The following is a 16,181-nucleotide window of genomic DNA, read 5'->3' as shown; positions in this document are numbered from 1 at the left end:
TTTATTTATTTATTCCTTTTTCTTTTCTTTCTTTTTTCTGTTTTCTTTTTCCTTTTTCTTTTTTGCTTTTTTTTTCCTTTCTTTATCTTTTTTTCTTTTTTCTTTTTTTCTTTCTTATTTCTTTTTTTTTTCCTTTTCTTTTTTTTTTCTTTCATCTTCCCCTGCTGTGGGAGCGCACCTGGGAGCCCCATAAACTCGCAAGGTCCTGGAAAAAGCAGACTCCAAGCTCAATGCATTTGAGCCACAGTTCCCAGGGAGTTTCAGAAGCTCCACAGGTAGTAACTGCAGTCAGTGCAGGGGGTTTGAACCGAGCTGGAGGCCAGAGCTCAGAGCTGCAGAGCCTCAGGCTGAGCTTCCAGCAAGAAGGTCAACTGAAGTGCCGGAGTGTAGTGATCGAGATCGTTAGCAGAAGCTCCTTAGACACCTTGGAATAGACCTTCCAGCACTTAGATCAATCTAGCAATGGTAGGAACCACCTTTAGTGCTCTACAGGACTGTATTTTAGTGCTTTAACAGCACTTTCCTTCCTCTTTGCACCAACATCAACAGCTACATGAGGAACAGAGAAAGGGGACTAGAGTAAATCACCCGCATTATCTGAATTTTCTAGCAGTTGGGCCAATACTGCCTTGTCAAACTGGGGCGTTTGGAGGGGTGTTGGTGCTGGTGGGGCACAGTGCCTGGGGTGACCACCCCAGCTGGCCCCCCGGTCCCCCGCAGAGGGTTTGTGCTTCCTGTTCTCCCCTGGTGTTTGCCGTTGGTGTGGTCGATAAATCCCCCAAGCCCAGAAAAGGCTGAATTTCACTTGTGTGTGCAGTGAGGAAAATATAGGATTTATAAATACCCATGCGTATACAAGGGCTTGTGGGTTGGGTTGGTCTGGATTAAAGGAGGTATTGAAAAATGAGGGAAGCCAGAAACTGCAGGCTTCTCATTTCGGTGATTTCTAATGGCTTTTCCTTTTGCATAAACATTGCATTGACTCCATACCCAAGAGCACTTCAGGCATTTTTCTCCCCTGCTCTCTACAAAATATAACCCAGACCTCTAAAATGGATATTTTTTATTAGGACGTTTGGTTTCCCCAAGCCCAGGGAAGAACACTTGCCCTCTGTGGCAGCAGACTGCTGGGCAGCCATCTCCTGAGCGAGGCGAACGGCAGCTCCTTTGGGGGGGAAAAGCAGCAAATTAAATCTCTGCACTTGAATTCGGCGTTACCTCCACTTGAGGATGGCATTACCATGAGTTAAAGTTCTTATATATATAAAGAGCGGATTTGAAACCCCAGTTTTTAAACAGTAGCTGCTGGGGTTGTATTTTGGTGTCCCTGAGTTGGATACTTTCTTTCCCAGGGGACCACAAAAATCAGATCCCTTCCTCTGCCGACTGAGCTGGTGAACGTCAGCGAACTGGGAAGCAGCAGTGCAGAAGGTGGTTTGCTTCTCCCAGTGCCCCTAAAGGGCTTTTTCTGCTTCTGCAGCTGCACAAGGGTGCACACAGGGAGTTGTGGGACTTCTGGCCTGATCACGGAATCATCAGAGTTGGAAGGGACCTCTAGAGACCGTCTAGTCCAACCCCCCTGCCAAAGCAGGGTTGCCCAGAGCACATCACTCAGGATGGCATCCAGGTGGGGCTTGAAGATCTCCAGAGAAGGGGACTTCACACCCTCCCTGGGCAGCCTCTTCCAGGGTTCTGGCACCCTCACCCTAAAGAAGTTTTTTCTCATATTTGAGTGGAACTTCCCATGTCCCAGCTTGTGCCAGTTGCCCCTAGTCCTGTCCCTGGGAACCACTGAAAAATGTCTGGCTCCATCCTCCTTCAAACCGCCCTCTAGATACTTGTAAGAATTAATAAGGACTCCCCTCAGCCTTCCCTTCTCCAGGCTAGAGAGTCCCAGCTCTCTGTCCTTGCAGAGCAGAAGGTGATGTGAGGACCAGGAGATGTCCCACACCATGAGCGTGGCCATCTCAGAGGGGTTGTACGATGCAGCGGCAGGGGAAGGCTGAGCAGAAGAGGCTCCTCTGTTGGGTTCCCCCTGTCTGTGACACAGAGAGGAGCAGTGCCTGCGGCAGGATGGTCACCCAGGGTGGCAGGATGGTCACCCAGAGTGGCAGGATGGTCACTCAGGGTGGCAGGATGATCACCCAGGGTGGAAGGATGGTCACCCAGGTGGCAGGATAGTCACCCAGGTGGCAGGATGGTCACGCAGGGTGGCAGGACGCCCTGAGCTGCAGTGCTCTGCGGTGGGAGGCAGCCAGCGATGCACAGCCTTGCCCGACCCCCCCAGGACCAGGGAATGAGGAAAATGCCTCTCCCATCTGGAGACAGGACAAAGCCCCCCCCACACTCACTGCTGGGAGGGCGAGGGCTGATTTTGGGCTGGGGTGTTAAACATCAGCTCTGCTACAATCAGCAAGGTGACAGCAGGGTCCCACCCGACCCAAAGCTCTTGGTGCCCACCTGGGTTCCCTGCGTGCCCACGTAAAACAGCCCTTCACAAGACCTGGCCGTGTGTCTCCTGTGCCAAGCACATGGGGCACTCCCCCTTTTTGGCTTCATTTCCCAGGGGGTGCAGACACCCATGGGTGCTCCGGGTCCATCCCACCAGGGCAGAGCCACCTTGGAGATGCACCTCCAAGCACGCTCTCAACCCTCTTCCAAGGCACAGCTAAAGGGAAAAGCCTCATCAGTGAGTGATGCCAGGCTGAGCAGGGAGGGGGAAAAGCTCACAAAAATCGGCGTCGGGGAGAGGTGGTGGCTCCCCCCTCGCTCCCCCCCCCCCCGGCGGATGTTTAACATTTTGCCCTGCAGTCTAGGGCAATCTTCCACCGCAAAGATCTCCTTCAGGTTACAAAGGCAACCAGCCAGATTCCGCCCCCCCCCCCCCCCCCCCCCCGGCTTCCACATAATGCCCAACTGTGTGCGAGAGCAGCCCAGTCCCAGCTGAGACCTCGGGCTCTGAAAAGCAGGCTTTTTAGCACGAGCTCCCAGAGCCCGGCCCGCGCGGTGCCGCTAACATGACACTGAACTAACACTGCACTACAATCAAAGCATTTTAATAATCTAATATAATAAATGTCAGAGGGAGTGAATAATTCCCTGTAACCCCGAGGAGGCCGTAGGTGCCAGAAGGAGCCGAGTAGGGTAGATTGAGCTGCTTTAGCAATAGCCCTTTGACTTTCTGAAGGTAAATTTAAACCAGATGATGGATGCTGGGTGGTCGCCTCGGTGGGCAGAATGGGGAGCACTGTTCAGAAGTGCGTCACTGAAACAATTTGGCCCCCAAATTTGGATGGCAATGGCCGCAGAGAGCGGACAAAGGAAAGAAAAACAAGTTTCTCAGTAGTCGTTCCTCCAGCTAGACATCAAACCTGAAGACCTCTGGTCTGTTTACCTGCACGTTCACGCTTTAAGCAGTAAATAGCATGTGGATAATTATTCCAGAAGGCTCTTTAATAAGCTCTGGGCTGGAGCCCACGTGTCTCTGGTGTTACGTCTGGATGGCAGGGAGCAGCGATACCGGCACAAGCCTGGCCCTGCCCCGAGCTGGTGCTGCAGGAGGATCTGTGGAGCAGGCGTTGCTGCTGGCCACGCTGTCAGCACACGTCTTCATCCACCAGGTTTTGGCAATTTGCTCCTGAACACTCCCTGCCGCCACCTGGCCTCGGTACCAGCCTCATCCTTGCTCTGCCAAGAGGCTCCCTCCAGCAGCGCTTGGTCCCCAGCTCTATGGGGCTTCCCCAGGTGACCATGAGCCATACTGGTGGGTGACACTAACAGGGATGGAGTGTGGGTCCCCACAGCCAAGACATGAGCAAGGACCCACAGCTAGACTCCTCATTCTGCACTGAATATCGGGTGGTGAAAAAGAGGGAAAAAACTCACACACCCAGCCTGGTTCTCCCCTTCTCTGTGCCCGTTGCCTCTGGCAAACTGAGGGTGAAATGCTGCTGGACGGAGCCAGCAAGGTTTAATACTCATTTTTCACCACGTTGTATCAGTGTAAAAGAATAGCCAAGGTCAGGCCAACGGGCAGCCTTTTCCTCGGTCTGTTTCCACATTCGTCCTGATCACAATCAGTAGTTCTGTAAAAAAAAAAAAAAGAGACTTCAGAGAGATTCCCAAATGGTGCTTTTAGATGAAGGGAAAAATAGCAAAGGTGGATCAAAGCTGACAGCCCACTTGGCAGCGGAGCAGGGAGGCAGCTGCAGATTGCCCTTACGGAAAAAGATAAAATAACTTTCTTACGGGATGTCTTCGGCTGCGCGAAGATACAAACCAGTCAGTAGATAGTCTTGCTGAAAAGCTTCACTCCAGCCTTTCCAAGTAACTCGCCCTAGGGAAGGCACTGGTTGGATACTGGTTGATAAAGCTCAACTTCATCCTGCTGGAGCAAGAGTCTCCCAGATGGAGGGTCGGAGGGAACAGATCCAGCCCTGCCCTGGGAGCTGTTAAGGGAGATCCAAGGGTCTGTCGGGCAAAGGAGCTCCTTCTGCCTTGTTGAGAGTGCTGGCTGGGGCTGAGTCCAGGGTTCAGAGCACTGGGGATGCCACGGGGAGAGGAGCTGGGTTGCCATGTGTGCTCTGCAGTTGGGAAAGGGCTTGTTGTGGCCATAAAACATTTATTTCTCAGACACAGAGCGGCAGCTAATGCCGTGGGTGACACAGACACCGGCTGTAAATCTGATTTTGGCAGAGCTCAGTGGATTTATGTTTGCCAGCAATCCAGCTAACACCTCTAGGATAAAGAGCTGGGAACAAGGAGGGCAGGAAATTATATTGCCCGAACACAGCAGTGATGGGAAAATCTGTGGAGTGAAAAGCATCACGTTCCCGTGGGACTAGCCAGAGGAGATGCTGGTTAAATATTTGCTTGTATGGGAGATGTGTTTGTCTTCCATGCACAAGCAGCAGAGCATCGGCTCCACCCACAGCATGGGAAATCAGAGAGTGAAGAGAGAGAAGCTTAAGGCTAATTGTAATGTGGGTCCTAGAAGCTGGAAAGGGCACAGGCTCTTTAAAATACAGGTGTTGCACTGGGAATAGCAAAACTGGCTGATGGACTGGTCACTGCTTGGGATGGCTTGGGTGTTGCTGCTTCTCTCCCTTGGAGCTTGCTCTGGTCTCTGAGCCCAGCAAGAGCTTACCATGGCCTGCCTTGGGGCACTTGGTGGGGCCTGATTCACCTCTCTTCCCACATCTGATCGGTCATGCCCTCAGTTATTCTCCATTTCTAGCCCATTTAAGAGCAAGAGAGGCTGTTTTTAATGGTGATGCTCCACTGAGTGCCTCTTGCAAGATTTTCCCTTGCAAGAGCCTCCCCATCCTTACCGCTTCTCCTCTGAGTGATCCCCTGGTGCTGCCCACAGACCCCGTCCACTTTCTCCTGGTGGATCAGCAGTGTGTTTGCAGCTGTGCTTGGGGCTTCCCAGCCTTCTCTCGCCACTGCTTCTCTCTGCCTCAGATGCTAGGACATCACAGTGTGAAGTGGTCATGAGTGACCCCAGAAGCCTTGGCAGGGCCAAGGGCCAGAGCCTGAAGCCAGTTCCCATACAGCTTTCTCCCTCATGAGGATGCTGCACCTGGTGTGGGTCTGATGCTCATCCAGGTGGGTCCAAAAACACCCCCTGGGCATGTAGAACTGAAACACAGAGGTGTTGTCCAAGTACCAGCAGGCACAAACACCCCTTTGGAGCAAGGCAAAGGAGCTCAGAATATGGAAGAAGTCAGCTCAGGCTTCGGTCAAGATTGTTACAACCAGCCAGGCTGGGTCTGCTTGGTAGGGAGCAGGCACAAACACCCCTTTGGAGCAAGGCAAAGGAGCTCAGAATATGGAAGAAGTCAGCTCAGGCTTAAATCAAGACTTTCTCACAACCAGCCAGGCTGGGCCTGCTTGGTAGGACCAATTTCTCCTTAGTGTGCCCAGCTGCAATGTGCCAGACATGGGCATATTGAGGGTCTCCTGCCCAGAGAGCATCCCTTTCCTCTTCTCTGGTTTCTTCTTATCCAGCCAAAGGTACCTGGGGGGTTTAGGGGATCTCGGTAGAGCAGGAGCTGATGGTCTTCAGACAGGCAGGCTTGCCTCCTCTGAAAGCAAGTCAGCATCACAAAAGGTCTCCCGAGTAGAAAACCCACAACCCTCCCCTCTCATCCCTGAGTTCCTCTGCACGTGTCCCAGGCAGCAGAGCAGGGCACCTCAGGCTTGGACCCACCTCATCTCCCTCCAGCCGGTTAACGCCCAACCTCCTAAGGTAGCAGAGTTAAATTCCGGGTGCACGGGAAACTCCTTCTAGTTAATAGAGCAGAAGCAATCAGCAAACCCACCCAATTCTTAGGTCTCAGAGAAAAATGCAGCGATTCTCACCCGGCAGCCCTTGCAGAAGCCAACGAGCAGCTCCTCCTTGCACGGCAGCTCCCCAGCTGCACTCACGGCTCAGCAGCATCGTTTCCCAGCTCCACCAAAAAGCCATTCAGCAACAAACACATCAGGTGGAAATACAAATTAATGATCACTCAGAGCACTGCCACCATCGCGTGGGACTGGAAGTCTTAGAAATGTGCATTTTAGAGCTATAAACTGTGTCTGATTGAAAACTGATGAAGCTGTTATTCAATTATGCAACCTTTTTATTTTTCAATGCCAACCCTGGTCATGCAGCAGCCGAGATGTTCTCTGAGCTCCAGGGCTTTCCGACAGGAAAGCTTCCTCACCTTCCCCACCCCATCAGGCTGGACACGGAGGGAGCTCCTGGCTCCCAGCTCAGGTCAGGGCTGGTGGGGCAAGACGAGGAGCCCACTGCTGGTGTTACAGAGCTGGGGGACCTCTCTCTTGTAGGTCCAACCCGTACCAAACCAACCTGCTGAGAGACAGCGTGCGGAGGTACCTGCAGCTGCCGGCAGACCAGACGGTGCTGATTCTGCACGCCAAGGTGGCACAGAAGTCATACGGCAACGAGAAAAGGTGGGAGATTGCTCCAGCTTCTCCGGTGGCCACTTCCAAACCCAGCTACCTAAAGCTCCGTTTCAGCCTTGCTGGATTTCTCTGAGCTATGCTGGGGAAGCAAATGATTTGACAAATGAGGAGCCCACTGCTGGTGTTACAGAGCTGGGGGACCTCTCTCTTGTAGGTCCAACCCGTACCAAACCAACCTGCTGAGAGACAGCGTGCGGAGGTACCTGCAGCTGCCGGCAGACCAGACGGTGCTGATTCTGCACGCCAAGGTGGCACAGAAGTCATACGGCAACGAGAAAAGGTGGGAGATTGCTCCAGCTTCTCCGGTGGCCACTTCCAAACCCAGCTACCTAAAGCTCCGTTTCAGCCTTGCTGGATTTCTCTGATCTAAGCTGGGGAGGCAAATGATGTGACAAATCCCCTCTCTGCCCATTTGTGACCTCTTTGCGTCCAAAACTACTCTTTAGTCTTGAACTAATGACATTAACCCCACACCTGCATCCATCCCAGTTAGACATTCCCAGCGGTTAGGCTTCTCTCATGACTCACAGGAAATCAAAAAGATGAAGTTAAAGAAGGAAATAAACTATTCAAGAAGAAGAAGAAGGGGAAAGGTTAGTGCTGTGGCAATCTTATCTCAAAATCTGAGCGGCCACAGCAGGGACTGGGGTGTTTCCATCAATGCCACAGTCTCCACAAAGCTGCTATTTTAGAAAATCCTTTCCCCGCTGCAAAAACACCTCGAGGTTCTGGCTCGAATCTCCAAAATTGCTACTCCTGGGCAGTGACGTCAGACTGTGGCGCTGTAATATAATTAATCCCCCATTAATCCTTGTGATATAAATAATCCTGGGTTATTACCAAGTTGGGGGGTAGCTGTGAGACGACGAGCTCTACCTCTGAGGCACAACCACACCCGGACCCCAGGAGACAGCTCTAGGCTGTGCCTACAAAGTCCTCATTGCATCCACCCCCTGCCAGGAGCTGCTGGTCCACAGGTAAAGCTTTTATTTTGGGAAGGGGTCACCCAGCCTGGAGGGAAGCCCCCGTGTCACTCAGCCTTCAGGACAGCCTCCTCCTCCCCCTGCTCCGGACCCCGTGCAAGGGATGGGCGTGAAAAATCAGAAGCCAGGTCTGGAGAAGGAGAGAAAACCAGCACAGTGCTCCCAGGTTAAAGTTTAAAGGTGCTGCTGCTGTTTTCCTTCGTGGTGGGAGCCAGGGGCCTGGGCTGTGGATGACTTGTTTAAATAAACCCGTGCCGAGGACTTTAGGGCTCTGAAATACCCACACTCCCCCCGTCGGTGTTTTCTCTGGTAGCGCTTTACCCAGTATCAATAGAGGATGAATTTGCACCATTCACACGAGCGCAAAGACAGTGGAAACCCAAATAAAACACAGGAAAATAGGTTTCCAAAACCCTGGCTATAGATTTATTTGCTTTGGGCTCCAAACCTGGCTGTGAATGCAAACTCTGTTCCCGACCTGCCGAAACTCCCACACGGCCGGCGGACAGGGGCAGGGGGACTGATCCCTCCGTGGGTCGGGGCAGGAGGGGGGCCAAGGTGCCCTGTCCTCCCTTCTCGTGGCCATCCTGTGGCCGGGGGGCTTGTGGCCACCAGTGGGACCGACAGATGTGGCAGCCACCCCGGGCTGGGGCTGTACACTGCAGTGGGAGGCAGCAGAGCCCCGTTCCTCTGGCCAGCCCTGCCTGTACCCCCCCAGCCGGGGGGTCCCCAGCCCCCCACTGCAGCACCACGTACCTCCCAGGGTGCAGGGCTGCTCCCGGTGCTGGAGAGCCCTGGGGGAAGGTCTCTGCTCTCAGGGCAGCCATCCTGTCCCCCCTGAGCGCCTTTTCTGGATGCTGAAGTGCAGTAAGGAAATGTCTTCTTGTCTCTGCAGGTTTTTCTGTCCCCCACCTTGCGTTTACCTGAGCGGGCCGGGATGGAAGTTAAAACAGGAGCAGATAAAAGGTAAGCACTGGGAGGCAGCCCTGGACCTCCCCTCCCTCCCTTCCCGTGCCACTGAGAGCTGCCCTCCACCTCTGCAAAGGAGAGGGTGACCCAGTTTATTTTATCTTTGCCCTCCCCAAACTCCTCTGTCCCCCTCGAGACTGAGCCCTCTGCGGTCCAGACCCAGGGAGGGCTGGACCCCGGGCCACCCACCGCCTGTGTTGGGGCTGGAGGGAGCTTCTCCCCATCTCTTCCAGCCAGGGACCTGGGAGAGGCGGGATTTCGGGTGTGCGGGTACATGGGGCTGGACAGCATGGGCAGCAACCTGATGGAGACCCAGAAGCTCAGCTTCGAGGAGCAGCCAGACGCAAAGGTAATGCTCCCTGGGGGCTGTGGGGACCCCACTCACGCAGGGGCTGGTCTTTCCCTGGTGTCACCCCACGCCCAGGGATGTCACATCGTCCCTTTCCTTGGCACATTGTGGTCCTTCTTTCCTTGCCATCTCTCCCTGCTCCTACTTTGTCTCCCTGTTGTGGCATATGGCTGAGCCCCCTAGCAGGGAGGGGGGTGTCCCCTGCCTTGCAAAAAAGCCCCATCTTTCTTCGGGCACCATCTTTTCAGGTCAACATCCCCGTGGATGGGGAAAATTGCACATCTCCCTCAGCCCCGGCACCTTCTCCTGATGAGCAGCGCTGCCACTTATCGCAAAACGAAAGCCCAGTCTTTCAGTTGCAGATAAACAGCTAAAAAAAAAAAAACCCAACCGATCCCAAAGCTCAAGAGCTTCAGCAGAGATCTGGCATCTTTTGATAGAAGGAAAAAAAAGAAATGCAAAAATAAAAAAAAGAAAAAGCATTATCTGGGGTCCCCGAAGAGCACAGGGTCTGAGCTGGGCCAGAAACCTTACAGAAAGAGCCTTTGTTTGCAGTGCTTGCATTGCTGCTAAGGCACGGCCTATCGGCGGGGAAACCATAAACCCAGGGTGATTTCTCATGTTATGTGGGATAAATCACACGTGAACGTTGGTTTCCATGAGGAATTCTCTGCCCCCAGTGTAAATAAAGCCTCTGCCGATCCCCAGCTCTTCACTCCACCTGTAATAACATCTCTGGCCGTTTCCCCCCTCTGACTAAGCCAGGGCTCTTTGAAAGGGTGCTATTATGTCCTCGCGGAGTGGTGAGGAAGGTGAGGAGGGTGAGGAAGGCTGGTGGGGCTGTGCTGGAGCTGCCCCCAGCCCTTCTTTGCCCCTGGCAGGGCTTCGGCTGTGCCAAGGCGCTGTACATCTCGGATGCGGACAAGCGCAAGCATTTCCGCCTGGTCCTGAAGCTCTTCTTCAGCAACGGGCAGGAGATCGGCACCTTCCACAGCAAGCTCATCAAGGTCATCTCCAAGCCCTCGCAGAAGAAGCAGTCGCTGAAGAACACGGACCGTGCGTAGGGGGACGGCTCTGCGGGGAGGAAAGGAGAACATCCCAGGGTGGGATGTCCTCTGCGTGCTCACAGCTTGGCTCCAGAGTGGTCCAGGTTGGACCCAAAGCCTGTGGGCAAGGGATGAAGATGTATCTGCACATACATCTTATTTCCAAATGGTTGACTGCCCACAGTGTGTAATACCCTGATGCCAGTGTGCTCCCCACACTATGGGCTTCGCCTGCACCATTGAGAAGCCCAGCTGGGTTGGCCCTCACACACAGAGAAAGGCAGCTCGGGGGATGCTGGCTCCTGCCAGGCTGGTTACCTGTTCCTTGATAAAAGCCATAGCTCAAGCACAGAGCTGGCAAGCACTAACTAACCCAGCCACCTCTCCCCACAGTCTGCATCTCCTCGGGCTCCAAAGTCTCCCTCTTCAACCGCCTGCGCTCCCAGACCGTCAGCACCCGCTACCTCTCTGTCGAGGGGGGAGCCTTCATCGCCAGCGCCAGGCAGTGGGCAGCCTTCACCCTCCACCTGGGTAAGGAGCCTCACGGGGCCACTGTCTGCCTCCAGCCCTGGCTCTGCCCTCCTGCAAAGCCACTTCTTGGGGGGTGGAAGGGGTGGGAAATAGCCTGGGGATGCAGGAACCTGGCTCAGTTCTCACCTCTGCCTGGTGTTCCTGGTGGGGCTCTGGAGCCGATGGCCATTTCCCACTGGCTTTGAGGGTGGGCATCATGCCCTGAGAGTGCACAGGCTGTGACCAGGGCAGCAAGAGCTGTACAAGTCTAGAGGCTCATGAATCCGAGCAAGTAACTTGCCTGGAAGAGGTCAGAGCCCAGAGCATCCCTGCCCATGCTGTCCCTGATGGTGGCACCACATCCCAGTCCCTCTCTCCCACGTTGGGCTCCCCAGGAGCAGTGCTCTCTCCAAGCAGTGGGCACCTGCAGAGCAGAAAAAGCAGTAAGAAAACGCCAGGAGCAAAGCCAAACCTGTACATAACAAGGTGGCCCAGGTTAACCTGCTCCATGGCTGCTCAGGGAGGGGTGACTCTGCCTTTCTCCTTCCCCTCAAGCCGATGAGCGCTGCGCCCGGAGCGAGTTCCCCCTGCGGGAAGGGTACATCCGCTACGGCTCCGTGGTCCAGCTGGTCTGCACGGCCACCGGCATCACCCTGCCTCCCCTGGTAAGCCTCCATCCCTGTGGATGCCAGGCACATGGACCTGGCTGCTCCGTGCTTCCAAGGGATGGGTACCATCCTTGGGGTGACGCTGCTGCCTGCAGATCATCCGGAAGGTGACGAAGCAGTACGCCATGCTGGACGTGGACGAGCCCATCTCCCAGCTCCACAAATGTGCCTTCCAGTTCCAAGGCAGCGACCGCATGTACCTGTGTCTCTCCACAGAGAAAGTGATCCAGTTCCAGGTACAGCAGCCAGAGGAGGGGGTGGGGACCCCCGAGGTGCTCCCCTGTCCTCTCTCCAAGCTGCTCTGCTTTGCTGCTGGCTGGGGAACATGTCACTGGGAGGGATGACATCATGCCAAGGGGGGTTGCATCCATATTAAGGTCAGAATCACTGCCTGCTTCGATGGGGACAGCATCACTGAGCTCTTTGGGAAGGCATCATGATCCCCATTTCCCAGTTGCTTGCTGGAACCGAGACACCGGGGTGGCAGAAGCCAGACGTCCTGTCCCCTTGCGCTGTGTTTGGAGCTGTGACACTCTTTGCAGGCATCCCCCTGCCCGAAGGAAGCCAACCGGGAGCTGCTGAACGACGGTTCCTGCTGGACCATCATCGGCACCGAGACGGTGGAGTACACCTTCAGCGAGAGCCTGGCCTGCGTCCGTGAGCCCGTCAGCCCCGTGCCGCTCATCACTGCCCTGCAGGTAGCCAACAGTGCTGGCTGTGGGCCACCCCCTGCCTCTCCATCACCTGCCTCCCACCCCTGAGCCTTTGCACCTGCGCTCGGTGTGTACCAGGTTTGGGATGCTGTGGGAATGCTGGGTCTGGACCGCTGCGGTGGGGATGGGATAGAGGGGCAGAGCATCCCATGGGAGGGGGAGTCCAGCTGATGCCACCACGTAACGTGCTGCTGTGTGCTCTGCCCATCGCAGCTCACGGGCGGCGGGGACGTGGCCATGCTGGAGGTGCAGGGGGAGTATTTCCACGGGCACCTCAAGGTCTGGTTTGGAGACGTGGAAGCAGAGACCATGTACAGGTAACACAGCCGAGGGGGCTGGGGGGGCGGGCAAGGAATGGCAGATGGGTTTGGGCTGCACTGGGCAGCTCTGGGAGGGACCTGGCTCCTGACCTTGGGGACGAGGGCACTTGCACTGCCCTTTCTATGGGAACAAGCATGAGCACTGCAAGGAGAGGCAGGGAGGAGTCTGGCTGGTGTCTCTGGCTCTGGATGCAGTCTGGGGGACAACAGGACCTCAGGGGGCTACAAACGACCAAGCAACCCTGTCAGTGGGGAATGAAACACTGGGGAGGAGAGGAGAAACTAACCCAGCCACCTCTCCCCACAGTCTGCATCTCCTCGGGCTCCAAAGTCTCCCTCTTCAACCGCCTGCGCTCCCAGACCGTCAGCACCCGCTACCTCTCTGTCGAGGGGGGAGCCTTCATCGCCAGCGCCAGGCAGTGGGCAGCCTTCACCCTCCACCTGGGTAAGGAGCCTCACGGGGCCACTGTCTGCCTCCAGCCCTGGCTCTGCCCTCCTGCAGAGCCACTTCTTGGAGGGTGGAAGGGGTGGAAAATAGCCTGGGGATGCAGGAACCTGGCTCAGTTCTCACCTCTGCCTGGTGTTCCTGGTGTGGCTCTGGAGCCGATGGCCATTTCCTGCTGGCTTTGAGGGTTGGCATCATGCCCTGAGTGTGCACAGGCTGTGACCCGAGCAGCAAGAGCTATACAAGTCTGGAGGCTCATGAATCCAAGCAAATAACTTGCCTGGAAGAGGTCAGAGCCCAGAGCATCCCTGCCCATGCTGTCCCTGATGGTGGCACCACATCCCAGTCCCTCTCTCCCACGTTGGGCTCCCCAGGAGCAGTGCTCTCTCCAAGCAGTGGGCACCTGCAGAGCAGAAAAAGCAGTAAGAAAACGCCAGGAGCAAAGCCAAACCTGTACATAACAAGGTGGCCCAGGTTAACCTGCTCCATGGCTGCTCAGGGAGGGGTGACTCTGCCTTTCTCCTTCCCCTCAAGCCGATGAGCGCTGCGCCCGGAGCGAGTTCCCCCTGCGGGAAGGGTACATCCGCTACGGCTCCGTGGTCCAGCTGGTCTGCACGGCCACCGGCATCACCCTGCCTCCCCTGGTAAGCCTCCATCCCTGTGGATGCCAGGCACATGGACCTGGCTGCTCCGTGCTTCCAAGGGATGGGTACCATCCTTGGGGTGACGCTGCTGCCTGCAGATCATCCGGAAGGTGACGAAGCAGTACGCCATGCTGGACGTGGATGAGCCCATCTCCCAGCTCCACAAATGTGCCTTCCAGTTCCAAGGCAGCGACCGCATGTACCTGTGTCTCTCCACAGAGAAAGTGATCCAGTTCCAGGTACAGCAGCCAGAGGAGAGGGTGGGGACCCCTGAGGTGCTCCCCCGTCCTCTCTCCAAGCTCCTCTGCTTTGCTGCTGGCTGGGGAACATGTCACTGGGAGGGATGACATCATGCCAAGGGGGGTTGCATCCATATTAAGGTCAGAATCACTGCCTGCTTCGATGGGGACAGCATCACTGAGCTCTTTGGGAAGGCATCATGATCCCCATTTCCCAGTTGCTTGCTGGAACCGAGACACCGGGGTGGCAGAAGCCAGACGTCCTGTCCCCTTGCGCTGTGTTTGGAGCTGTGACACTCTTTGCAGGCATCCCCCTGCCCGAAGGAAGCCAACCGGGAGCTGCTGAACGACGGTTCCTGCTGGACCATCATCGGCACCGAGACGGTGGAGTACACCTTCAGCGAGAGCCTGGCCTGCGTCCGTGAGCCCGTCAGCCCCGTGCCGCTCATCACTGCCCTGCAGGTAGCCAACAGTGCTGGCTGTGGGCCACCCCCTGCCTCTCCATCACCTGCCTCCCACCCCTGAGCCTTTGCACCTGCGCTCGGTGTGTACCAGGTTTGGGATGCTGTGGGAATGCTGGGTCTGGACCGCTGCGGTGGGGATGGGATAGAGGGGCAGAGCATCCCATGGGAGGGGGAGTCCAGCTGATGCCACCACGTAACGTGCTGCTGTGTGCTCTGCCCGTCACAGCTCACGGGCGGCGGGGATGTGGCCATGCTGGAGGTGCAGGGGGAGTATTTCCACGGGCACCTCAAGGTCTGGTTTGGAGACGTGGAAGCAGAGACCATGTACAGGTAACACAGCCGAGGGGGCTGGGGGGGCGGGCAAGGAATGGCAGATGGGTTTGGGCTGCACTGGGCAGCTCTGGGAGGGACCTGGCTCCTGACCTTGGGGACGAGGGCACTTGCACTGCCCTTTCTATGGGAACAAGCATGAGCACTGCAAGGAGAGGCAGGGAGGAGTCTGGCTGGTGTCTCTGGCTCTGGATGCAGTCTGGGGGACAACAGGACCTCAGGGGGCTACAAACGACCAAGCAACCCTGTCAGTGGGGAATGAAACACTGGGGAGGAGAGGAGAAACCAGCTGGAGGCTGCACTCTGAGCTCCAGGCTGGAAGAGATGTGGCAGCACTTGTTGCCCCCTGCTCCTGCACGGGGCTCTCCTGGATTAAGGCACATTTTCTTCTCCCACACTGCTCCCAGGAGCCCCAAGTCCCTCATGTGTGTCGTCCCCGATGTCTCTGCCTTTGGCAGTGACTGGAGGTGGCTGCGATACCCCATCACAGTCCCACTCCTGCTGATCAGGGATGATGGCCTCATCTACTCCAGCTCGTTCACATTCACCTACACCCCAGAGCAGAGCTTCATCCCAGGACAGCAGGTCCTCTCGGATGTCCCCCAGGACTCGGACAAATTGCTGGACAGCATCCATCAGGAGTTCACCAGGACCAACTTCCACCTCTTCATGCAGAGCTAACACGCCGGAGGGGCAGAGGCTCAGCCTCAGCGCTGGCCCTGGGGAAGGGGAGCAGCCCCAAGCCCTGCCAGGGGTCCCCCTCCAGGGCTCAGGGTGGCCCTGCCAAAGGGTCCTCCCCACCCATCGAGTGCCCACCGTGTTACTGTGATTTGCTGACTTGTCTCTTCTTCACAGCAGCATCTCACCCTGCTGAGATCTCACGTGAGAGCATCAATAAATCAGGCTTCAAGGACTCTTTACCCATTCAATTGCTTCTTTACTAACCTTCACGATTTACCTCCCGTGCTGGCACGGAGCATTCACTGCTCCCTTGATGTCCTCAGTCCATATATTCAAAGGCCAGGATGGATGATGAACAAATGTGACCTTAAGTGTTATTGATCCATACCAGGAATCCCTGCATCGCTTCTGTGCTTTTCAGTAAGGAGGAGCCAATTTCCAGCAGTCACATACTTGGTACCAGATGGTTTGGTGTTTTTTCTCTAAGAGGCCCAAATGGGGTTATTTCAAAAGGAAATGGGAAAGAGAGAGAAAGAAAAACTTTAGTGTGAAACCCAGCCCGTTCCTAGCTGGCATGGCTCTGCTGGTTTACACACTTAAACACACACACACACTTAACACACACACAGAGAAATTGCAGTGCTGGCATCAGCAGGAAACTGCTGGTCTGAAGATGCCATAAAAAGAAGCCAGGTTTCTTGGAGCCAGACCTGAGCATTACACAGAGTGGGTCTTACAGCTTTATTTAAGTCTTTAGATCTCCGTGGCATCAAAAGGCCCATGGTGTGCCTGGAGACCTGCTGGTTTGGCAGTTGTGAGCTGGGTTTTGAAACAGCCCAGCTGCCAAA

The 16,181-nt window shown here is 55.6% G+C and overlaps 1 protein-coding gene across 1 annotated transcript; it reads left to right on the top strand.

Annotated features, from left to right (window-relative positions):
- The first annotated feature begins 5,941 nt into the window (after positions 1 to 5,941).
- RBPJL (recombination signal binding protein for immunoglobulin kappa J region-like) lies at positions 5,942 to 15,419 on the top strand. Its single transcript, XM_014941227.1, has 11 exons — positions 5,942 to 6,015; positions 6,835 to 6,960; positions 8,851 to 8,921; positions 9,158 to 9,273; positions 10,155 to 10,329; positions 10,713 to 10,850; positions 11,385 to 11,494; positions 11,593 to 11,733; positions 12,040 to 12,195; positions 12,424 to 12,527; positions 15,060 to 15,419. The coding sequence occupies exons 1-11, from the start codon at positions 5,942 to 5,944 to the stop codon at positions 15,331 to 15,333; spliced, it is 1,485 nt and encodes a 494-aa protein (XP_014796713.1). The 3' UTR covers positions 15,334 to 15,419.
- The last annotated feature ends 762 nt before the right edge of the window (positions 15,420 to 16,181 follow it).

This window comes from Calidris pugnax, unplaced genomic scaffold (assembly GCF_001431845.1).
Source record: "Calidris pugnax isolate Ruff unplaced genomic scaffold, ASM143184v1 scaffold55, whole genome shotgun sequence".
In the NCBI taxonomy this organism is placed as follows: Eukaryota; Metazoa; Chordata; class Aves; order Charadriiformes; family Scolopacidae; genus Calidris; species Calidris pugnax.
Note: the sequence above shows the minus strand (reverse complement) of the source record. Positions and strands in the feature narration are given on the sequence as shown.